The sequence below is a fragment of the Girardinichthys multiradiatus genome, chromosome 3 (assembly GCF_021462225.1).
Source record: "Girardinichthys multiradiatus isolate DD_20200921_A chromosome 3, DD_fGirMul_XY1, whole genome shotgun sequence".
NCBI lineage: Eukaryota > Metazoa > Chordata > Actinopteri > Cyprinodontiformes > Goodeidae > Girardinichthys > Girardinichthys multiradiatus.
Genome location: NC_061796.1, coordinates 17,100,002 through 17,125,006, shown reverse-complemented (window position 1 = coordinate 17,125,006; position 25,005 = coordinate 17,100,002). Strand labels below are relative to the sequence as shown.

Genomic DNA, 25,005 nt, shown 5'->3' with positions numbered 1-25,005 from the left:
TTGGACGTTTAGCAGTTATATTACGGACATAAGTTTTATCACCATCATTCAGCATTTGATACAATGGTTCAAATCCGTTTTTACATATCTTATTAACCAAAAATTCTTGATTATGGACACGCAGTCAAAGGTGGCACAAGACTTTATAATATGGACCATTCCTGCCATGATCAATAATAAATACAGAAATAAATAAATGACTCAATAAAATAATTACTGGGCCAAAACTTGAAATATAAAGTGTGCCATTAAATGCAACAAAATAATAAAAAAGAAGAAATATATTAAATAATTGATCAATTTCAGTCAGTCAGTCATTTTCTATACCGCTTCTTCCGTAGTGGGTTGCGGGGAAGCTGGTGCCTATCTCCAGCAGTATGTGGGTGGGAGGCGGGGTACACCCTAGGCAGGTCACCAATCCATCGCAGGGCAACACACAAACAACCAAGCACACACTCATGCACACACCTACGGGCAATTTAGAGAGACCAATTAACCAAACAGGCATGTCTTTGGACTGTGGGACGAAGCCGGAGTATATCATGCAGAAACCTAGGACCTCGATGCTGCAAGGCAACAGTGCTACCAACTGCGCCACCGTGCAGCCCTTAATTGATCAATCAGATATAAATATATGCATTTCTATTTTAATGAATTATATACTGAACAAAAAAGTGTGAAACAACTAAAAATATGTCTTATATTCTAGGTTCTTCAAAGTAGCCACCTTTTGCTTTGATTACTGCTCCGCACACTCTTGGCATTCTGTTGATGAGCTTCAAGAGGTAGTCACCTGAAATGGTTTTCACTTCACAGGTGTGCCCTGTCAGGTTTAATAAGTGGGATTTCAAGCCTTATAAATGGGGTTGGGACCATCAGTTGTGTTGTGCAGGAGGTGGATACAGTACACAGCTGATAGTCCTACTGAATAGACTGTTAGAATTTGTATTATGGCAAGAAAAAAGCAACTAAGTAAAGAAAAACGAGTGGCCATCATTACTTTAAGAATTTAAGGTCAGTCAGTCCGAACAATTGGGAAAACTTTGAAAGTGTCCCCAAGTGCAGTCGCAAAAACCATCAAGCGCTACAAAGAAACTGGTTCACATGAGGACCGCCCAGGAAAGAAGACCAAGAGTCACCTCTGCTGCGGATGATAAGTTCATCCGAGTCACCAGCCTCAGAAATCGCAGGTTAACAGCAGCTCAGATTAGAGAACAGGTCAATGCCACACAGAGTTCTAGCAGCAGACACATCTCTAGAACAACTGTTAAGAGGAGACTGTGTGAATCAGGCCTTCATGGTAAAATAGCTGCTAGGAAACCACTGCTGATGACAGGCAACAAGAAGAAGAGACTTGTTTGGGCTAAAGAACACAAGGAATGGACATTAGACCAGTGGAAATCTGTGTTTTGGTCTGATGAGTCCAAATTTGAGATCTGTGGTTCCAACCACCGTGTCTTTGTGCGGCGCAGAAGAGGTGAACGGATGGACTCTACATGCCTGGTTCCCACCGTGAAGCATGGAGGAGGAGGTGTGATGGTGTGGGGGTGCTTTGCTGGTGACACTGTTGGGGATTTATTCAAAATTGAAGTCATACTGAACCAGCATGGCTACCACAGCATCTTGCAGCGGCATGCTATTCCATCCGGTTTGCGTTTAGTTGGACCATCATTTATTTTTCAACAGGACAATGACCCCAAACACACCTCCAGGCTGTCTAAGGGCTATTTGACCAAGAAGGAGAGTGATGGGGTGCTGCGCCAGATGACCTGGCCTCCACAGTCACCGGACCTGAACCCAATCGAGATGGTTTGAGGTGAGCTGGACCGCAGAGTGAAGGCAAAAGGGCCAACAAGTGCTAAGCATCTCTGGGAACTCCTTCAAGACTGTTGGAAACCCATTTCAGGTGACTACCTCTTGAAGCTCATCAACAGAATGCCAAGAGTGTGTGGAGCAGTAATCAAAGCAAAAGGTGGCTACTTTGAAGAACCTAGAATATAAGACATATTTTCAGTTGTTTCACACTTTTTTGTTCAGTATATAATTACACACGTGTTAATTCATAGTTTTGATGCCTTCAGTGTGAAGCTACAATATTCATAGTCATGAAAATAAAGACAACTCTTTGAATGAGAAGGTGTGTCCAAACTTTTGGTCTGTACTGTATGTGTATATTTGTGTATTGTATATATGTATACTCTTTAATGCAAAAACAAAAACCAGAGAGAAAAGTGTACCCGAGTCAAATTCCTTGTTTGTATGGACGAGCTGGCAATAAAGCTGATTCTGATTCTGATGAATTTCACAGGAACAGGATCATCATTAGCCCCGCCCACTGGGAGCCATGAGATAAGGTATAGATAAGATATAGAGTGAAATAATTATATAAGTTTTAAATGAATTTATTTTTTAAATGACATTTAATTATTTAATTTAACCATTTAAAAATGTATATGAGCATTTAATTATTTAAAAGTGCATTTCATAATTTAATGTTATATTTAATTATTTAATGATGCATTACATAAATAAATGGTATATTCAATTATTTAATGGGACATTCAGTTGTACATTTATGTATTTCATTAATTTATTTCATTGGACATTCACTTTTATTTATTTCATGATATATTTATTTATTTAATTTTGTCCCATTTCGCTCTCCATAATTTACTGAGTTACAGGACAAAGTGGAAATGCAAGAGTCAACTTAGTTTTAGTTTCACTGTCCTTACAAAAGCATTTTCATATATCTCTTTGGCTAATTGAGTCAATGGAAATGATAACAGAAAAGTGGCCGGATAGGGCAATATCAGTTACAAAGACCTTGGAAAATTCCGGCCACTTACTCTTAGTCCAACATATGTCCTGTATTGTGTGTTGGATGTTTAACATGATGAGTCAAACCAAAATATTCCTATTTATTGTAGTGATGAAGAAGTTTCTTTTTGCCATTTTTTCTCCACAGTTCATCCTCATCTCAGCAGGCTGCAGCCTTTATGACATTGTTCCATCAGTAGTTTTGCACTCTCTTGTCTCCTGTTTATGGCCGAGGCAGCTGATGTCTGATTCACAGAATAAAAATGTTGGAAGTGAAGAATTGTACTTCAGACTCATTAAAACAAACATCGGTGGGATTAGGGGCCTCCTAAACTGGTGGGTAGGTACCATCTCAATGCAGGTGCTCTCTCCTTCAAGAAGTGCATTCTGTTGGTGGGGCAGAGGGACTGTGGGAAGGGGTGGGGTGGAGTTAACCTGGGTGTCTAATATCTTATGTGTTCTGGGAGTTGTTTGAATGTTGGGGTGGGTGTAGGTTTTCTTCTGAGGTGGAGGTGGGTTGTTGGCTTTGGGTGATGTTTCAGTCGATTTTTCCCAGGCCCAGTGCCTGTCCTGTGGATGTGCCTATGCCTCCCTCCTTTGTTGGAACTCGGCAAACAAGGGTGCCTATTGGGGTCAGCCGGGGAGCTGGCTCTCTGGGAGAGCATTTTGCCCCCCAGTCCTTCCCTCCCAATCCCCGGACACCTCCCTCCGCCCACCCCATCACACTACCACTCATGTAGGGCCTTGGGGTGTCGTTCCATCATTGAAGTGGAGCAAGGGTTTTCCATCTCTGCGATCCCATGGTAGCCTGGGCCCCAATTTTATCGTACAACTGAGACACTTTCACTTATAACGTTTTCATGACATTCACAGGTAGGGCCTTGGGGGTGCCCGCGTTCAATGGCATCGACAGGGAGTGTATTTTATCAACCTAACTTCTGGTTCCTACGCTCACCTCTAAGGGTTAATTCGCATGTAGTCATTGAGGGTCCTGGAGGGGAGGGTCGTCTTTCTTTTTAAATGCACACTACAACAGCACGCATCAACACCACACCTGAGCAGGCGGAGGTAGGCTTGGGGTCTTTTTACACCCCCGTTTGCTGTTTGCCGTTTGGGGACGGAGGTCGAGAGAGGGAGCGGGCCTTCTGGTCAGGATCTGTGCTGGGGTTAGGGTTCAGGTCTTGGGGTTTGTCTGGTGTTGGAGCTGGCGTTTCGACTCTCTTGTGATTGCTTGGATTTCCTTGGATCTCAGTCCCTGGCTTTGGTGCTCGGTCCGTCGAGGGGCTCTTGGCTGGGCAGTGTGCGGTGTTGATTGGGATGTGGTTTCGCTTTGGTGGAGGGGCTGGCCGGCCGGCCTGCAGGTCTTGGGACCTGCAGCGGGGTGTACCATGTGGGAGTATCGGTGGCCTGCTTGCTGGGGCACCTCTGGGGTTTGGGTGTGCGGTTGGCAGGGTGCCCATTCCTTGGCGTGCTGTGGTGGCCTCCCCCCAATACTTCCTTCTGTGGCTCTAGCCCCTGCCCGGACACAGGGCCTCTGTTTGGGGAGTGATATGTCCTGGGGTCACTGGTCTGTATCTGTCCCAGGTCCAGGGGGGCAAGTCTGTGGCTCCTCACACTCGCTATTGCATTTTGCCCCACCTATCTCTCTTTCATGCTTTTTATTTTTTTCCTTTTCGTTTCTGTCTCCGTGTCCGTAACAATTGAAATAACCCCAAAGCAGTTTCTAAGAAAGTTTCTTTTATAAATATATCATCGAGTGCTTCTGTATGTATATTGAGCTTTTTCACTGATGTTGTTCTTCCACGTTTATTAATATTTTCTCAGAGTTATCAGACAGCATGCTATAGACAAAACTAATTATTTTGGTGTTTTTCTTGTGGCAGAAGTGTTTCATCTCATTCAGAATCAGAATCAGAATCAGAATCAGAAAAGCTTTATTGCCAAGTACGTTTTTGGACATACAAGGAATTTGTTTTGGCGTAGTCGGTGCAATACAGTACAAATTAAACAGTATAAACATATCTACAATATAATATAAATATATGTGCACAGTTTTAAGTGAGTGAGAGTAAATATAGAGCAGTATAAGATGCAAGAGCAATACAACAGTGCAGGTGATCATTGTGCAAGTAAAGCAGTGCAAGTAAAGCAGGAGTCCAAGCTGAGCGTTAATGTAACTCATAGAGTTACAAGTTACAAGTGTCCTGTCAGCAAAAAAAGGGGGGGTGTGGGGGAAAGGGACAGTGTCAGGGTGGTTTCCGGGCTTTGTTAACCAGGCTGGTGGCAGATGGGAAAAAAATTCACAGCTCCATCACCCGCTATTAGGGATTGTGGCCTGGTGGCTGGCTCTTTCTGAAGCCTTATAGGAGGAGAGGCGGAAGTTACTCTTGAAAATATTTTAAGAAAGAATGGAAATTCTTTTTTTTCCACTGAAAACCCTTTCATACAATTTCACTCATGAGCAGCTGGTGGCGATAATGAACTGGAAAGTTGTAGGCAGCGGTAGTAGTAGTAGTAAGGAAAACATAATGTCAGCAAGCAGTTAAGGTTGGATAAAATAGTTTGGCTTGGGTTCAAATAACTGTCAGGGCCTTTTGGTACAGAGTTTGCATGTTCTACCCACACACTTTAGATTTATTTTTTAGACTCTAGTTCCTTCAAACAAACAATATCAAAACTGCAACAACAACAAAGACAAACATGCATGCAGGGTTACCAGAGATTCTTGTGATTGGGTATATGACCTGGTTTTTGATATGGGTTGCTGTCTGGGGTGCTGTTCCATTATGGATCGGCAACACTTTTCCACAGTCATTTCCATCCCAGGCAGGTTTTCCTTCTCTTATTCACGTGTCCACTCAGTGAAGATTTGGATTGCCCTTATGCTGTGCACATAGTGAACACTATCAGATATTGTAGATATGGTTGATATTATTGATAAGCTCCAGTTCATCATCTAAAAAAAAAAAAAAAAAAATAGTTGGCAGATTGTTTTGATAGTGCAGACAGCCATTTTAAGTGCTTCTTCTCTCTTTTACTCTTCCACTGATTATCTGGCATAGTGCCCCCTGTGTTTTCGGAAAATACTGCAGCAACATCAGCATCAAGTATAAATGCCTTCCTTTGGACCAAAGGAAGAGCGTTTAAAAGTTAGCACACAGCTTCAGTTAATACAGCTAGAAACCACCAGTCAGGCTCGAAACCTGGGTGTAGTGATGGACTCAGACCTGAACCTTCAGAGACACATAAAGACAGTAACTAGGTCGGCCTTCTATCACCTAAAGAACATCTCCAGGATTGAAGGACTAATGTCTCAGCAGGACCTTGAAAAACTAATTAATGCTTTCATATTTAGTAGAATTGATTACTGCAATGGTGTCTTCATAGGTCTGCCTAAAGGTCGATCAGACAGCTGCAGTTGATCCAGAACGCTGCTGCCCGCGTCCTCACTAGAACTAAGAAAGTGGAGCACATCACCCCGGTTCTAAAGTCCTTACACTGGCTCCCTGTAGCTCAGAGAATAGACTTTAAAATACTTCTGTTAGTCTATAAATTACTGAATGGCTTAGCACCAAAATACATTACAGACTTGTTGTCAGTGTATCAACCATCCAGACCTCTCAGGTCATCTCGCTCAAATCTACTCTGCATACCCAAAACCAGAACCAAACATGGAGAAGCAGCTTTTAGTTCTTATGCTCCACTAACCTGGAATAAACTGCCAGAAAACTGTAAAAGCGCCGAAACCCTAAGTTGCTTTAAATCAAGATTAAAAACGTATTTGTTTAGAGTGGCCTTTGACTGTGCCATCTAGGCATGATTTGTTGCGTTTTCAGTCCAATTTTCCTTTCATTTTCTTCCATCATTCTATTCTCTTTATTTTATTTTACTTTTTTAAATTACCTCTGTTTTGATTTGATCATTTGATTTGTTTTTCTGTGTCTGTATCTGTGTTTATTTGCTTTGTGATTATATTGTAATTGTATGTACAGCGCTTTGAGTGTCTCGTTGTTGAAAAGCACTATATAAATAAACTTACCTTACCTACCTTACCTTACAGGGCTTGTTCTAGCTTGCGCACCCTCAGCGGAGTCCTGCGCAAAACCCCTAAGTGCCACTATAACTGAGCCTTTACAAAGAATCGGAGGTGGAAAACCAGGCAAAATAACAGCGCGCAGTCTTAATCAACACAGTGAAATTTTCCCAGGAACGCCTTTTTGCACTTTAGTGAATCATTAAAAAAGGTGGCCACCCCTCCCCCTCTCATATGCTCTCTGCTTTCACTAGGAAAATTGTAATTGGGACACACTGACTCTGTGTATGTGATCCACTATTTTTATCTAACCCTGTTTCCGTTAAAAGCATAACATCAAGATTACGCTCAGTAAAGATTTTCCTGACAGATCTAATGTCAAATAAAGCCAGTTTAAGTGGCTGGTAATATTTCGGTGGCAAGTTCCACTGTCTGTTGTTTCTTATCTTATTAGCTTACAGCATTCTCCCATCAGGGGCCCAAGCTTTTCTGGAAATAATCACTGCTGATAGTCTTATCACATGGGCACTATACATATCACATAAATGTTCCTGGAACATCCTGAACACAAACAGGCATCTTATCCCCAATATATGGAGGAGACCGATTATGTATAGAAGGTGGTGGGTCTAGGCGACTGTTGTTAGAAGTTGGACAATGACGGAGGTTTTGTGGAGAAAGTGTTAGATTCTCTGCAGTGTCTGCACGATACCACACACAGGGTCGAGGATGGCATGATTACATCACTGTTGGCGAGCACACCCTCACGCCATATTCAATGCGTCAAGTATAAGCCTAGCTTCAGTCTGACGCCATTGCTATCTTACAGAAAAAGGATTGTTTCCTCTAGGTTGAGGTTCAGTCTTTGCCTTGACTGTGGACAATGTGAAACATGTATTGTTCTCTGATGAGTCCACCTTTACTGTTGTCCCCACATCCAGGAGTTATGGTGTGGAGAAGTCCCAAAGAAGCGTACCACCCAGACTGTTGCATGCCCAGAGTGAAGCATGGGGGTGGATCAGTGATGGTTTGGGCTGCCATATCATGGTATTCCCTTGGCCCAATACTTGTGCTAGATGGGCGCGTCACTGCCAAGGACTACCGAACCATTCTTGAGGACCATGTGCATCCAATGGTTCAAACATTGTATCCTGAAGGCGGTGCCGTGTATCAGGATGACAATGCACCAATACACACAGCAAGACTGGTGAAAGATTGGTTTGATGAACATGAAAGTGAAGTTGAACGTCTCCCATGGCCTGCAGAGTCACCAGATCTAAATATTATTGAGTCACTTTGGGGTGTTTTGGAGGAGCGAGTCAGGAAACGATTTCCTCCACCAGTATCACGTAGTGACCTGGCCACTATCCTGCAAGAAGAATGGCTTAAAATCCCTCTGACCACTGTGCAGGACTTGTATATGTCATTCCCAAGACGAATTGACGCTGTATTGGCCGCAAAAGGAGGCCCTACACCATACTAATAAATTATTGTGGTCTAAAACCAGGTGTTTCAGTTTCATTGTCCAACCCCTGTAGTTGATGACTGAAAGAATAAGATTCTGGATGCAAGCAGCTGAAATGAACTTCCTCCTTAGGACGGTCTGACTCACACTCCGGATGATTTAACTCCTCACAGTTAGGGTGAGGAACTACATCATCCAGAAGGGGAGGGGCTCTCTGAGAATAGTTGCTGCTGCTCCTTCTCAAGACGAGTGTCAGTTGATGTGGTTCAGGCATCAAATCAGGATGCATCCTGGGTACCACCGGGAAATACCCAGAATTTACTGCAGGGACTATATATTCCCACTGGCCCGGGAACATGTTGAGGTCCCAGAGAATTAGCTGGAGAGTATTCTGGAAATCTATGTTCAAACATCCAAAAAAGAGGATTTTTAGTGTTCTCAGAAATAGTTACTCATCTCTTTTTTTGTAAATTCAGCATTGTGTTTATTTGCTTCATAGGTCCACAGTTAAGTCCAAAATTATTCATACCACTAGCAGATTTAGCTTTAAAGTAATCTTTTATTTCGCCAACATGGAAGTAATATTGACGTTTTGAAGTGGCCCAGCTAGAGTCCCGAAACTGAATCTAATAGAAAATCTGTGGAGGGTGCTAACGATAAGGGTGATAGCAAGAAGGCCTTCCAACCTCAAAAATCAAAGACAAATCTTTATAAAACATTTTTAAATAAAAACAGTTTAAACATATTTTCGTATTTGATACTGGTTTATGTTATTTTGTTATCTTTAGATAGATGTTTGTTTTATTTCCTTTCAAAAATAAGCGTCTTGGCTGAATGAAAAATAACCTTAAATCTAAATCTACCAGGGGTATGAATACTTTAGGCTTAGCTTCATATTAGACTCAAAAAACGGAGCATAACCAGGCACCTTGAGTGTGTGCGAATGGTTGTTTGTTTCTGTTTGACTAACCACCTGTCCGTGGAGTACCCCGGCAGGCCAGTGGGACTCCGAGTCACAGTAACATTTCAGCAGTGCGGTCGACCTTTGTGCACCCCAGCCGCTCGGTCACTGTCAGCTGCTTGAAAATATTCTGTGGTTTAACATTTTTAAGATGGCTGAATTTAAAGCGCTCAAACATCAAATCAGTTTTGGCACCATGGGGAGAGCAGTCTCTCAGTTGTGGCTTCAGGCATATCTCTGACCTGTTTGTGCTCAACGTTGCAAATGCTTTGTGTGGATTTTAGTTGCTATGCAATAATGTTAGGTTGTTAAAATGCCATTCAGACATTAGAACAATTTGTCACTACAATCAGCGTCACTATTGGACCGAATTTCTTTAGTCGAATTCAATCCCCGCTTTAAGTAGAGATCATTGTGTACATTTATGAGAGGAAATCCGTCGCGAAAGTTATAGTTAAAAATGTAAAAATCCTCCTCCGAGCCACTTCCACTTGGCCTGTCATATCGGGTCGTGTTTTCTACCCATGTCGCTGGTTAAGTAACGCGTTATGTAACACAACATGTCGGGTACACTGAGTGCGCGTCGTGAGAGCTCCCTATTCTTGCCCAATCTGTTTGTGTCGACAGTTTGCGCTCAGCTCTTCTCCAGTCTGTATCCTTCCGGCAGAGCAGAGGCTGGCATCGCAGCATAAGCATCCTCAGCAGCAGCAGCAGCAGAGCAACAAGCCCCGTATCAGCTGACGCGCGTCTTTCTCGGGGGAAGAAATCCGATTCAAACATTCAGGTATGTGTTTTAGATTATCTTCAATCTATGGATAAGAAAAAAAAAAAAAAAAAAAATCATCACTATGTCATTTTAAAATGAAACTGAAACTACTGTGGGGATAGGAGGTGGCCTGAGAAATATCTGTTTACAAGTTCATAAACGTTTTTTTTAAACATTTTCTGATAATGACCACATTTGTACAAAATTTATGGCAGCTGTTATCTCAAATCTTTACCGAGACTGAAGTTGCTCTGGCTGCCTTCGCATGTTTTTCTTTTTCTGGATGCAGCTCGGAGCCTGAGAAAAACAATCTCAGTGGGAACGCCTGATGAAACAAAACCATATCTACTTTTAGACCCAAAAATGTAATGATATTTTAAATCGAGCTGTTTAATGTAAATTTTAAAAGACTCATTGTCGTTATTTGGGGATATAATATATTAAGCCCTAAGGTTGTGAAGTGAGAAGTGGTAAACAAAGGGGTCATGTAAACACATCAGAGGCATCTGCATGTCTTTACTGGTCTCTTTATGCGTGATGACTCAGCTCATCCTGCAAATTATGACAATTTATGTTTGAAACATGTTGCAGTGTTGGCAGCCACTGTCCATGACAGGTTAGGGGACAAACTGTGCCACAAATATAGGGAATAACTGTCAGTCAGGACAGAAACTGATCACAATGCCAGGTAAACAAAGCTCTTGCATCTGTTTGATTGGTTTCAGTACAGTGAATGTGAAAGTGATCTGTAGTGAAACCATGTAGTGGTAATGCAGTCTATTTGGGAGTTAATAGGCTTAAGATAACAACAATGAATGATGTGATTCACAGCTTAGACTGAAACCTTTTGTTTTTTTCCTCTATGCCATTAATTGTTTTAATCGTGATGCAGATTGTTTTCCCCATCTAAAATGATGCAGCATGAAATGATATTTATGGGAATTACTTAGTGGGTCATGTGGTTACGAACAAAATGGGGTAAACAGCTCCACATTAGTCAGCTGGAGAGATCTACACTATAAAATACACTCTCGGATGGATTAGGGGAATTATATGAACGCCCACTCCATGCTGTTTGAAAGGACACCATCTGGTTAACAGAAAATGCTCCAGAGGAGATTTTAAAGACTTGTTTTTCAACAGCTAACCAACAGCTTTGAGAAATACGATTTGTCCAGATTGTATATAAATCAGTGCTTTTTCTACAAATATATGCTTGCATATATGCTGTAGGTATGTATTTCTCCTTGCAGGTAGTTGGCTTGAAAATCCCCCAGCAGGTAGCTTTACTATGCAGGTTGCAAATATATGTTCCCACCTCACCATAAAAATGTTCAGATTGGACTCGAGTATATATTGAGCTAAATTCATTATTACCATATCAGAGTATATAAAATCACATATTACTGCTTTGACACAATGTTTTTAGTGCATTATATTCAAGGACATTTATATAATATATTCGGTCAGTTTGATAGACTTTCACTGCTCTTGATTTCCAAAGATGTACTTTTTTTGACTTAATGCTAAAAACTCAGAGAGTTTTGAGGACATGAAGATGATGGAAAAGAAAGAGATGAGTGAAAAAAATTTGGTTTATTCACAATCAATTTAGTCTTGACAAAATCCACATTTATATTGCAATTTAGCTGTTTCCTAATATTGGGTAGTGCTACATGTAGGGCTGCACGTTGGCACAATTGGTAGCACTGTTGCCTTGCAGCCAGAATGTCCTGTGTTCTACTCCCGGCCGAGGTTCTTTCTGCATGGTGTATGCATGTTCTCCTCGTGCATGCATGGGTTTTCTCCGGGTACTCCGGCTTCCTCCCACAGTCCAAAAACATGACTGTTAGGTTAATGGATCTCTCTAAAATAGCCATTAATTGTGAATGGGTGTGTTTCTCTGAGTTGCCCTGTGATGGACTGGCGACCTGACCAGGGTGTACCCCGCCTCTCGCCCATAGACTGATGGAGATAGGCACCCGCTCCTCCGCGACTCTTCATGGAAGAAACGGGTATAGAAAATGGATGGATGGATGAATGCTTAATGCAAACAGAAACACATACAACTTGTGTAAATTTTTAGCCCTTGCTGACATGACAATGACACAATAATGTACATAGTCGAAGTCTAAACATTTTACAGTGTTTTGAAAATGTCTTCATACTCCTTAAAATTTCATGTAGTTACAACCACTAACTTTAACATGTTATACTTGGATTTTATGTTGTGGACTATCATGAAGTAGCACATAAATTTAAAGTGAAAGGAAAGGGACACTGTTTTAAAAATGTTTTTCAAACAAAAGTCAAAAAAGTGTGGCATGTACTTATTTTCAGCCCTTGTCAGCCTGATACCTCTAAATAATATTTGGTGCCATCATCTGCATTCAGAAGTTACTTAATTAGGAAATAGAGTGCAAGTAATTTGATCTCAGATTAAAGATTACAGCACACTTTAAAACTTGCCAAGACATGGCCACCCAGCTAAACTGATAGGCCAGGCAGGGAGAGCATTAATTAGAGAATAAACCAAGAGGCCCATGGTTACTCTGGAGGAGCTCCAGAAATCCACAGCTCAGATGGGGTAATTTGTTGATGAAACAAGTATCAGTTGTCCAGTCTTCTTTACGGAAGAGTGACAAAAGGAAAGTCATTGTTGAAAGAAAGCCAAAACGAGTGTGCAGCACCTCTTGTAGGTGACACAGTATGTGGAAAAAGATGTTCTGGACAGAAAACACCAAAACAAAACTTTTTGATCAACATGCAGAAAGAAATGTGTGGCAGAAACAAGTCCTACTAACACCTTGATCACGCCATTAAACACGGTGTTGGTAGTATCATGCTGAAGGGATGCTTTTCTTCAGGAGGGGCAAGGAAGCTGGCCATAGGTAATGGAAAATGGATGGAGCTGAATACATGACAATCCTGCAAGATAACCTGTTAAAGGTTGCAAAAGACTTGATAGTGTGGTGCAGGTTCACCTTCCAGCAGAAGAACGATAAAAATACAGCCAGAGCTACAATGGAATGGTTCAGACCAGAGCATATTCATGAGTTATAATTGCTAATTTCAGTCTTTATAATATATATATATATATATATTATTCATTAATAAAATAAGGCCATTAATCTTTTTTTCTCTCACTTCAAACCTGTGTGCTACCTTGTGTTGGTCCATCACACAAACTCCAATTAAAAATACAATGAAATATTGAATAAATAATTTTTGTGATACACTGCATCTACAGGTATTATATCTGGCACTTTCCAATTATATATATATATATATTATATACTTCCCAGGTATTGTGTAACTGTTACATGCTATTGTTATCCAGTTGTTAAAAACTGCTATTATTAATAACTATTACTATAATTAGTAATAAGTAACCCGGTATAATGCCCCCCCACCCCCACCCCCTTTGATTTTTATCTGTTCTCCAGGAAGAACCGCCTCTCAGGATGAGAACATTGTGCAGCTATGAAGATACAGTTTCTCCTCTCTTGATTGATTCGTTCATTCAGCTTTTCCCCCTCGGTTGCTAAGTGTGTTGCTAGGGCAGGCCGTTGTTCTTCAGTGTTGGTATAATCTGGCATCAGCTGGCTGATGCGATACTTCTCTTGAATAGAGGGTGTGGGCCACACGTGATTTAAGCCACCTAAATCAGTTTCTAAAAATGAGCTGAGCTCTGATTCCCCTGGCACTATGTCCTGTTTTAGCAATCATCTTTGGGCCTCTGTGATTTGGAAGATATCATTATGAATCGTTCTGGGTTACCTATAAAGGCAAAGTAGATGTTAATGTTAGAACATGATCATACTTTATTTCAAATCAGTGAAACTAAGGTGTTTAAACAATTACTATCCCAAGCCTTTGTGGGTCAATGACATAATTTCTTATAGAAAACTATTTCTGCATTTATGCAACTCACCCACTTATGCAATCAACAAGAGAGAGGAAGTGAAGCAACTGTATAAAGTTCATCCAAGCATGAATAAAGATCTGTATTATTTAACTTTCTAGCATCAATAAAACATGTTTTTAATATTGTTTATAACATGCATGAACATGAAACAAGGTACACAGTTACACAAGTCCTTTTCTGCTTTGTGTTCTTATGGAAATCCATTTAAAAAAGAATATAATATCCATCCTCCATTATATCTCACTGATTATTGTTGATTATTATTGTACTTTGTTGCTTTTGGCAGACAGCCTCACACTTTTGGCACAGATGGCTTTGAGCGAGTGTTCGTGTTGCTTCATCAACTGTATCACAGAATGTGTGTCTGACTCTGAATGCGGTTATCTTTTAAAACAAGTCTTTAAGTTTATTGAGAAAGTCTAAACAATAAAGAGAGTCCCTAGCAAAAGCTTTTTTTCACATTAGAACCACATACTTCAATGTATTTTGTCCATATCTTATATGACAGATGACCACAAAGTAATATACAATTGTGAAGTGGAAGTAAAACGAGACGTGAGTGTGGAGCTATGTTTTTCTGTCTCTAGCAGTTTTGCATGTTTAGTGACTAAAACTTTGCCCTCTCATCAAAATAGCTCATGCTCATTTAGACTGGACTGAGACAAGTCTCACCAGAAATCCTTAGATAGAAAAACCTTTAATCCAATTTGAATAACTGAATCTGACTGCAGTGTTCAATGGTTAGGATTAATTAGACAACATGTGTTGTGAATTGGCGCTATATAAATAAACTGAATTGAATTGAAATTCCCAATGGGATTAAGGTACAGACATTGACTGGGCCATTGTAACACATAAATGTCTTTTACAGATTTGTTCATTTGAATTTCATTTTGGAGATTTAGAGTGAAGTGGGCAAAAACAAATGTGTTTCACACTTTTCAGGCTTTGGAATAAAATTAGAAAATGTATTATTTTTCCTTTATTTCACAGTTATGCACAACTTTGTTTTGGTTTGTCACATCAATAATTAACAAAATAAATTCATGTTTGTGGTCCTAGTGTGATGATTAAAAATGTTTGTGGGGTACAAATCCTTTTCTAAGGCACTGTAATTACTGTTCCTTGCCCCACAGTGAAGCTACAGTATTTGGAGTACAGGTTTGCTTTGCTGGTTGGATTTTGTCTAACACTCATATGATCAAAGATCTAGACAAATGAGATCAACAAACAAATAAAATACAAATATTGGATGTAATTTTTAATGTGTCTGGTTCAAGTATCCGTGTGCCATCCGTACCAGGCAGGCTCTGAGCTTGTGTGTGTTCGTGTCTGTTTGTGTGTGTTGTGGGTGGGATTTAGTGGCGTAACAGAGTTCAGACAGGGAGCTCTTGTTTTTGAGCCGTTTCAGTGCCACGTGTAAAGGCTGTCATAGACATGTTTCCTGCTAAAAATAAATCACTGGATTTTTATTTTACCTGCCATTCATTAGGGAATAAAGCTGTGTCAAGCACGATGGGACCATTTCAAGAATATGAGGTGAGTCTCCTCTGCTTTTAAGTGATTTGACAATAATTCCATGTAGGTTGCCTTTTTATGCAGTAAATTATAATAACAATGGAAACTATATAAATTACAACCCCTTTAGCTTTTTCACATTTAGTCATATTACAACCATAAACATTTTTGCAAAACCTTTTCTGTATATTCTGCCCTTTTACTCTGATAGCCCTAAAATCAATCCAGTGCAACCACTTGCCTTTAAAAGTCACCTAATAATAATTTTTATGTGTTAGAATTGCCAAATCAAAGTCTAGACCTCAATCTAATTGAGAAACTATGACAAGACTGGACAATTTAAAACAAAAATGTGAAAATGTTTGAGGGAACTGAATTTTTTGCAACACTATAAATATGATTTAAAAAAAACTTTATTTAATTTTATTAACTTAAATAAAGCTAAATTCTTTTATTTTGACTTTTATACTGACAAATGTTTTAAATAGGAAAAGAAATCTCCTGAAAAAGGAAGCCCTCGCAGCCGCATCCCACGTTTGGTTCTCCATCGTTTCCGACCAAAGGACAAGGGATCGCCTCTATCTGATTCCCTTTTATCCGAGGAAGACGGTAAGGAGTGTGACATCAGTTCTGAGCACTCCAAGAGAACTATCAGCACCAACAGTTTTTGCTCTGGTAAGAACTATTAGTACCACTCTAAGATTAGCAATTTATATGTATATTGTTGGCTTTCACATAAGTAAGATATATTTGCATAATACATATAATGAGATGGTTCCACATAAGATAAGAAAAACAGAAGTTAAGTGAATTCCACATATAAACTTCAGAAACATTAAACAGTCATGTCAGATTTCAAATGACATTTCACTCCTTCTGCATAGTGGATTATGCAGTCTAAAACAGACCATGCAGATGTGATTTTTATGTTCAGTAAAACGTAGCCCAGTTAAGATAAGAAGCAAACACCTTACACCAGAGTGTCTGTATATGAGCAGATGTGATGAACCTTTACGCAAGCTGTTGCGTCATCTCCCAGAAAAACAACTGGGGTTGAACGTTGTGCTCTGACTGACTGCTTGTGTTGGCTGCGTGCTCTGCCCTGCATGTTCCTAGCTGTTACCCATCTGTGTGCCTGTCCACAATAGATGACACCGGCTGCCCCACTAGTCAGTCTGTGTCCCCCTCCAAAACCCCGTCAGGCTCAGAGCGGAGTCCCCATGGGTCGCCGACACTGCCAGAGCGCAAAACCAAAGTGAAGAGGGTGAGGGTGATGGCAGCGAGTGGAGGAGAGGCCTGCAGCACACCAAGGCACAAGAGGGAGCTGAGGTCAGCCCTAAGAGCCCAAGGTAAAGCGGAAGATTTAAGTACCTAACAAAATGTACTTTTCTCAAACAATTGTGTCCAGTTTTATCATCATCATCAGTGCTTTAATCAACAGCCTTCTTTCTATCAATATTTCCCAGAGGTCCCTGAAGACAAAAATACAGTGACAGTATTAGTTACATGTCAGCAGCACACATAATTCCAAGACATACAAACACTGGCAGGGTCAAAGTTTCTTTCCTAAAAAGAGACCAGAGTACATTTATTCCCTGTTTGAGACTGATCAGAAACAGTGCTCCTCTTTACTCCTAATTAAATTTCCTGCCCTTTAATCTAGGCATAAAAGAGAGAGAAAAGTGCCTGATTGTGACTCAGAGGCAAGATGAAAGCTGATTGGCTGTGGGAAAAGTTTGGGACCTTAGCCAATTAGTTTGATTAGCAGGAGGTTACTTCACTGACTGAACATGCACAGAACCTCAGTTGACTCACAAAGTGTTGAAGGGTCACAGTCCTCAAGTTTGAGCTACTTTGTTTTTCACAGTCTTTATTAGACACATTACCATGGTGTTGTTTGATGGGAAAAGATGTTTCTCAGGTAGGACTTTGAATGTTTAGTTGTTCCAGATCATCATTTTAGTGGGAATGGCTTCTCACCTCTAACATTTAGCCTGTTTTGTAGAATTAGGATTCAGTTTTGCAGAATGTATTACACAGACCAATTCTGATGCATGATTTGCTAATCTGTTGCATGGCAAATATTTTTGTAATCCAATATATGCATAAAGCAACACTGTTATAATACAAATTACAAAGTAGAAATATACAACTGATCATTTTTGTTGCTATATTAATTAGCTATGCCCAATGACAATGAGGTATGGATTAAAGACTTTACCAAGGCATGTAGGCAAAATTTTCCAACCAAATTTTTCCAACCAAAGAATTACACACCAGCTGTTTTGTAAATTTTAAAATAAACTAATTGGTTTCAGGGTATTTTTCCTATTCCAGTAGGAAAACTCAAAAGTGCATCTTGCTAGTCAAAGAGATTTTTTTCTTTCTTTTCTTTGCCTGGTGGGGATGCTGCTGTCTTGTGGCAAAATCCAGGGACTGGGGCCAAAGTCTATTTAATGCAGTTACTGATTTTCACCTTGCAACAAAGTAAATGACTTGATGCAATCAGCTGGTCTTCTTTGGATTGAGAACTTTTACCAACTGGTATCAGCTGCTGAAAGTGTCTGCAGTGTGTGTGTGTGTGTATCTAGCTAGCTATCCATCTATTTATTCATGGATTCGCACCATGAATATTGGAAAATGTAGTCAATTTTCCAAATGGGTGATATGTTTATTAAAAAAAGGGGGATTCAAGACCTCATGTTTTGCCAGATGTGCATGTTTCACTTTTTAAAAAGACAAATGATTTGGAATTTTTAGTAGTGAAAAAAAAAAAGGAAATTATTTGGCTTGAAGATGTGGTTTAGTTGTGAATTTAAGTTTTTCTCAAAATTCTGTTTTTAGTCAAACGTCAAAACATTCAAGTTTGAATTATGAAAAAAACAGGAAGTTCTCTGAAGCCAAATTTCCAAGTTGGAAATTTGGGTTTAACCATCAATCCACACATTAAGATTTAATATGGCTGCTCCATGGTTTAAAACATTACAAAAACCACAGCTGCTTTGCACATCTGATGGTTTGGATCTACTTAAATCTTTCAGCAAACTCAGTTTGTGAAAATGTTCTAGTAGTGTTTGCATTGATTGAAAGCAAAGATAATTGTCATATGCCACTGGGTTTTTAATGTACAACAAAAAGATGGCTGGGTTTAGCTATTCCCAGATTAGTCCGGCTTCAAAGGTAAGAAAATAAATCAGCAGTAATTTTTCTTGGTTCACTGTTGGCGGATTTAGTTTATACAAAGTTCTCTGTAACTCTCCACTGCACTTGTCTGTTGTACTTATGCCACAGTCTGAGAAAATAAGTTAAAGAGCAGTTTTATAGTGTTTGCAATAACTGTCGCAGTAGAGCAAATAATTTAAAGAAGCTTCTCTTTTTTGCTTTTAAAAATCTTGATTTATTTATTTTTTTTACTTTAAATCTGGTTGGATGCAACACATTAATATTGCCCCACCCCCCTTTTAGGCAGTGAGGCAGATTTCAGTTCCTCCAGCAGCACAGGCAGCCTGAAGACCAAGGAAATCCTCACGTCGAGTTTGGTTGGAAAGAAAGCTTCCTCACGCTGGTATGATTACAGAGTTCTCTTCTATTATTTAAATAACTAGAGAAAGTGCCCAGCTTGAGGTTGTTTTAAAACTTATTTCTTTGTTTTTATACGTTCTTTAAATCCCATTGAAGTCACGGTCCTCGCATCAGAATGTTCCCAGTATTCAAACCAGCTGGGGTCCCATCTGTGAAGCATGATTCAGAACTTTATGCTCCCTACAGGACTCCTCCAAGAGCTGCTTCTTCAACTCTCAGCAGCAGCTGTAACTCCAGTCCCACTAATAGGTACTAGTCATTTATCTTATGTCAATCATCCTACTTGCACAAATTATCAATATGAAGTAAGACGCTCTGGTGCCATTTATACCATCTAGACCACAATCTTCCTAATTATTTGTCTTTAATGTATTAAAAATCTAGCTCTGGCAGATAAAAAAATAGATTTGGAGTTGAGAGATTTTAATTCTGGCCTTGACATTGGTCAAAATGGCTGTAAGTGGGTGGTGGGATTAAAATCAGACTGTGATTTCCTTTCTTGCAGCTGTCTGGGATTAGACTGGTTATAGTCTGACTGGGATTAATGAGCCCTTCATAGAGCAAATGTAAAAACAGGCTACCCTGACAGTCACCCAGCTGACTCAGGCTGATCCAGAATTAAGTGGGCACACAGAGAGTGTGAAGATTGGGAATTTTCCATGATTAATTCTTTACCTGGTGCTTTAGGCTGCTCACTACTTGAAATATTTGATTTGATTACTTTGGGGCAAAAGTGAAACACTTCAACTCAAAGCCTTTTTATTTTTTGTCAAAACAGATTCTACCTCATCTCATACTGGCAGCTTGATCCTAAACTGCTGTCACTTAGAATCCTTAAGTCAGTTTATGTTTTGCCTGTAAGGCTTTGTCATGTGACATCCTTTTCTCCCCAGTGTTGCCTTCTCCTAGGCTGTTTCTATTTCTATTTCATCAAAGCCTCAAGTATTCCAGGTTGCTAGGATATTGAGAGCGGGGCTTGCATGCCGCTTTGTTCAAATACACCTTTTGATCTTCTAAAAAATACGACAATAAAAAAACAGATGAACGAATCCCTTCTCTAGATAAATATACAAAGCAATCAGAGGACATTAGATTTTTCATAAATTTACATGGAATCTAGATATTTGTGCTCAACATATGTCTTAATCAAGTAAGAATGCTAGTAATCCTGTGTCAGCCAGTAATTCCAGGCTTTACTGGGCATCTGCCCTGACAGCACTCTGTCAGCCAGACTAATTACCTTTAGCAAAGAGTCACTTTGCTTTTTAAGCATCAGTTTGTTTTTTGCTGCTGCCTGAAAATGTCTAAAAGACAGATTGGAGGGTTGTTCCTTAAGAAGTAAATGTTTTGTTTCACTACCATAATCAACTATGTGCTCAACAGAAGAGTGACTTTGGGCCGCTACCACTCCTGTGGAGACAACCACGGCATCAGGCCCCCGAACCCTGAGCAGTACCTAACTCCACTGCAACAGAAGGAAGTGAACATCAGACACCTGAAAACCAAGCTGTTGGAGTCAGAGAACAAAGTTCATGACAGGTTGTACAGCATTCACCACTAAAATTTTGTTTTTAAAAGGATTAATTTGACAAAAGTGGCCAGACTTGCCTTTGAATCAGATACACACTATATAGTGTTAAGCCTCTTTAAATCAAAATTTAAGTCTGTTTTTTCCCTTTCTTGTACTTAGCTGGCATTAGTTTCTAAAAGTATTGAATATGTCCAACGTGTTCAAAGTATTACAGGGCAGACTGAAATGGACAGTTTTCTTTTCACCACCTTAAGGCACAAGGATGCTAACTACCTATTCACTGCATGTATAAAGCCATGGAAAACTTGTTTAGGGTACTGATGGCTTATTTTATTTGGTACTTGTGTCCCCTTTTTAATGCCTTCCAGTGGAACTGCCCACATGGCCCATATATTAAAACAAAAACAAATCTGCATCTGAGCCCTGCCATGACTCTGCATTACAATTCAGATTTTAGATGCATTATTTAAAATGTAAAGAGCGAAGTGCATTGTAGCAAGATTGGATTTCTTTGACCGCTGTCCATGGCATATCACAAGTTAAGGGGATGCCAGCAGAACATTGGATATATGGAGTATGTGAAAATCAATTTTAACTTTGTATTTACATATTTAAAAACATTGACAGGAAATACAAGTTTTGCACCAGGTTTAGTTCAGAATGTGATCAATAACCTCAACTTTTTTCCTTCAGACTCTATATCCACGTTAGCATCCGCCATTGTTTGGGGATCATCAGTCATACATTGGTTCAAACATTAATGGCTTAACCCATTTGAGCTGAAACACTCCCTCTGAGCTGTATTCCTCAAGGAAAACATCCAGTTGGGTGAAGATGATCCAGAATCCATGTCAAAATCTGTTCAAAGTCGCTGATCCATCATTGTCTACTAAAGCCAACAAATCAACTTGCTTCCATGGCCCAATCCTGGTTGTCAATTACACTCACCATCTACTAACAGTACTTAGAACTTGCACAGGTGTCTAAGATATTCACTATACAGGAACGACAGGTGCGTTGTTTGTAAACACACTCTTCTGAAACCTTTATAAATGATTAAAAGGCCAAATCATAACTGATTTTGTGCTGCGTCTACTACCTGCACTGTTTGCGAAAAAGAAATGTACCTCTTGCCATGTGTTTCAAGATGGTTGGATAACTGCTTTAGAAGAAACAGTGGTGACATAATACATTCAGGAGCTCAATCCAAGCATAAAATGGATGGAAATGAATTAGGAAAGAGCTATTGCATAAGAAAAACATCTGGGATGTTTTGGTAGAAGTCTTCCCCTGTATATGATGTGGTGTACACAAATAGATTATTTATCCTTATTCCTGACAATGTACTTTCTAATTTACTAGAGAGAATGAGATTGGGGAGCTGAAGGCCCAGCTTTGCAGAATGAGAGAAGACTGGATTGAAGAGGAATGCCACAGAGTGGAGGCACAACTGTCCCTCAAAGAAGCCCGCAAAGAGATCAGGCAGCTGCGTCAGGTGGTGGAAACTATGAAGAACAGCCTGATGGAGAAGGATAAGGGAATACAGAAGTATTTCATTGATATCAACATCCAAAACAGGAAGCTGGAGTCCCTGCTGCACAGCATGGAGCTTGCCCAAAGTGGTTCTACCCTCCAAGATGAGGGTGCCCTGGACTTTATGTGTGACCGTTCTGAAGGGGATAAGAAGTTGTTGGGGGAGGAAGAGAGTGGGATGGAGCTGGGAAATGCGGGAGCGGAGGCAATGGCAGACAGTGGTCTGTTGGTGAATGATGAGATGGCTAACAGAGAGGACATTTTTGAGCAGGTCTTCATATCTAATGCAGTGGATTTCAGTCAGGACTCCGTTTCCAAGCCAAAGTCCCCAGTAGAGTCGGGTGCTGAGAAGCCTGCTCTGTCAGAAGAGGGACAGTTGGTGCATGCATCTACTCCACCCCCAGCATCTCCACCAGTTGGACTTTCATCCACAGTCATTATCTCTTCAAGCCCATCATACCATCAGAAGACAGACAAAGAAGTTCAGACTAACCTTCTGCCCATATCGCCAGACCTGCAGGCTCTACTTCAGCTTCTGAAGTTCCATGGGGCATCACTTGGGGATGCTGCTCTTACAGCTCCCAGCAGTCTCCTGGATTTCCCAATCCTACCCACATCTAAATCCACTGTTGATCAGTCAGGCTCAGAACGTTTGCAGCCTAGCATTCTTGGTGGTCCTAACACTTCCACTGATACCAGTAGTTCAGACCTCACAAAGAGCAGCCGGTTCATGGAGGAGCTGGACTTTGGTGTCCAGGAAGAGAAACCTTTTGAGTCAGCAAGCAAGATACTGGTGGATAAGAGTTACTGGAGCAGCAACTTTCTGGTTGATCTGGTGGCAGTGGCAGCCCCTGTGTTGCCCACTGTGGCCTGGTTGTACTCGCGACACGGTGTGGACGGAAGCACTCCAGTGTACAACATTGGGGCTCTGATTAGGGGCTGTTGCATCATGGGATTGCACTCACTTCGTCATGTCACTCGCAGGCCAAACACATAATCGCTTTAAACTTGCATGCTCACGCCTAACTTTGAACTGAAAGCACTTTGCCAAGAGCAGTATGAACTTTGTTTTGTTCAACAACACTTGATGACATTATTGCAGCTGTCATGGTTTCAACACTGTTATTTTTGCATTCTACTGTTACTATGAATGGAAGCTTAGTGGTGACCAAACCGTATTTATTCTTTATTTATTTACATTAAACAAGCAAATCATCTGAGTAGATGGTTGTCATGTCCTGTGATGTTACCTTTTTTTTTTTTTAAGACCTTTAGGAAATGAAAGACTGGACGCTAATTTGTTTGGATTCTGAAATCTCTTATGTTTTTGTATAAAGAAACCTTAAATGTTCAGCCAAAGCTTTAATGTTGAGTTCACCGTTTTGTGAAATCCCCTCACCCTCACTGGACCCTTCCTTTGGAGTATAGCACTCTGTACAGCTTGTGTATTTATGCAAATAAGTTTATGCTTTAAGGCAACCTGAGGCTTCTTCTGTGCCTGAGCAATGTGCAATATTGTTGGTTTACATCAAATGTTATTGTAACTTTATTATTAAAGCATGATAATTCTGGGCATGTTTGGACTCGAGATGTTTTAATCTCATGGTGACCAGAATTCCTGATTTGGAATTTAAGATGTTAGGTTTGGCTAATATAAGAGGCTTGTTGAAAATCTATAAATTACAAAGTGTCTTTACTTGCAGGAGTTCTTATCCTGAATAAATAAAATGGTGACTCGTAGGCTAAAATAGCTCACCTCCCAAAAGCTTCCAAGTTATCTTGAGTAAAAGCTTCTGCCTTTTGTTTTTTTGTCTTTTTGTTTTCCCAGATGTCCCCCAGATGATAGAGCTGACAATGCTGAGTGCATTAGATCCACTAATTGGAACTCTTTCACCTTAAAATACTGTCACTGTACAGATCAGATTACATCAATCTGCAAAAGCCACCGATATTGCGTTTTACACCCTTGAGTGATTAATTTCTGAAAAGAGCTAAAAATAAGATGAAAATCTTGCTTTGACTTCACTTCCACTCTGCTACTTCACTTCCACTGCTGTGTGGTAATACAGTTGCATAACCATGATTCTAATTTAATAAAGCATTATCCCCACATCAGACTGTGGTAGTCGGATTTAATTATTGAGCAGTTTGAGAACATACTTGTTCAGTAACAACTTTAGATTCCAGTCACCAACTGAAACCTATTCCCCCTCTGCTACTAATTGCAAGCAGTTTTCCTATTTAAAAGTGGGTCAGTTTCCCAACAATTTTGGCAAGCAGGCAGAGTCCCCAGATGGACAGGTGTCCTGTTGTAATGGGGTCAAATGAAATCTGCTATAAATGCAGACTACATCCTACAGGATGTTCTGGTGATTTTAGTGTATAGACATTTTAGTTGCTTTTGAAGCTGTCCTCAGGGCTACCTTCAAGTAATCAACATGGGCCATGCAATGGGTGGTAGCAATGTTGCCTTGCAGCCTGAAGGCCCCGATTCCCAGCCTGGGTTCTTTCCTCGTGGAGTTTGCATGCATTCCACACGCATGCCTAAGGTTTCTCTGGATACTTTGCCTTTCTCCCACAGTCCAAAGAAACATCACTGTTAGAGTAATTGGTTATTCTACACTTTGGTACAAGTATGTTTGTGCGTGTGTGTGCATGGTTGTTTGTCCTGCGTGTCTGTGTCTGACCTGTCAAGGATGTACCCTTCTTCTCTCCCAATGACCGTTCAACCCTTCAAGGATAAGCGAATACAGATGATGGATAGATATCAACTCGATATCAGATTGTGGTGTACCCAATATTGAGTGTGGCAGAATAAATCAAGACATAAATGGTCTGGAGATTTTTTTTTCTGTCTGAATCCACATG

At 40.3% G+C, this 25,005-nt stretch overlaps 1 protein-coding gene across 8 annotated transcripts; it reads left to right on the top strand.

Moving 5' to 3' along the window:
* The first annotated feature begins 9,866 nt into the window (after window positions 1–9,866).
* Window positions 9,867–23,712, top strand: sybu (syntabulin (syntaxin-interacting)). Of its 8 annotated transcripts, none has more exons than XM_047360943.1 (9): window positions 9,867–10,063; window positions 11,954–12,060; window positions 15,466–15,512; window positions 15,980–16,166; window positions 16,640–16,840; window positions 18,957–19,056; window positions 19,260–19,322; window positions 20,457–20,612; window positions 21,967–23,712. In XM_047360943.1, exons 2-9 carry the CDS (start codon window positions 12,048–12,050, stop codon window positions 23,132–23,134), a joined length of 1,935 nt encoding a protein of 644 aa, XP_047216899.1. In that variant the 5' UTR covers window positions 9,867–10,063; window positions 11,954–12,047; the 3' UTR covers window positions 23,135–23,712. The 8 variants fall into 8 exon arrangements, with proteins under 8 accessions (XP_047216899.1, XP_047216895.1, XP_047216898.1 ...); XM_047360939.1 differs by having other exon boundaries at window positions 9,868–10,063; window positions 11,957–12,060; window positions 19,170–19,322; XM_047360942.1 differs by having other exon boundaries at window positions 9,868–10,063; window positions 16,694–16,840; window positions 19,170–19,322.
* Window positions 23,713–25,005: the final 1,293 nt, after the last annotated feature.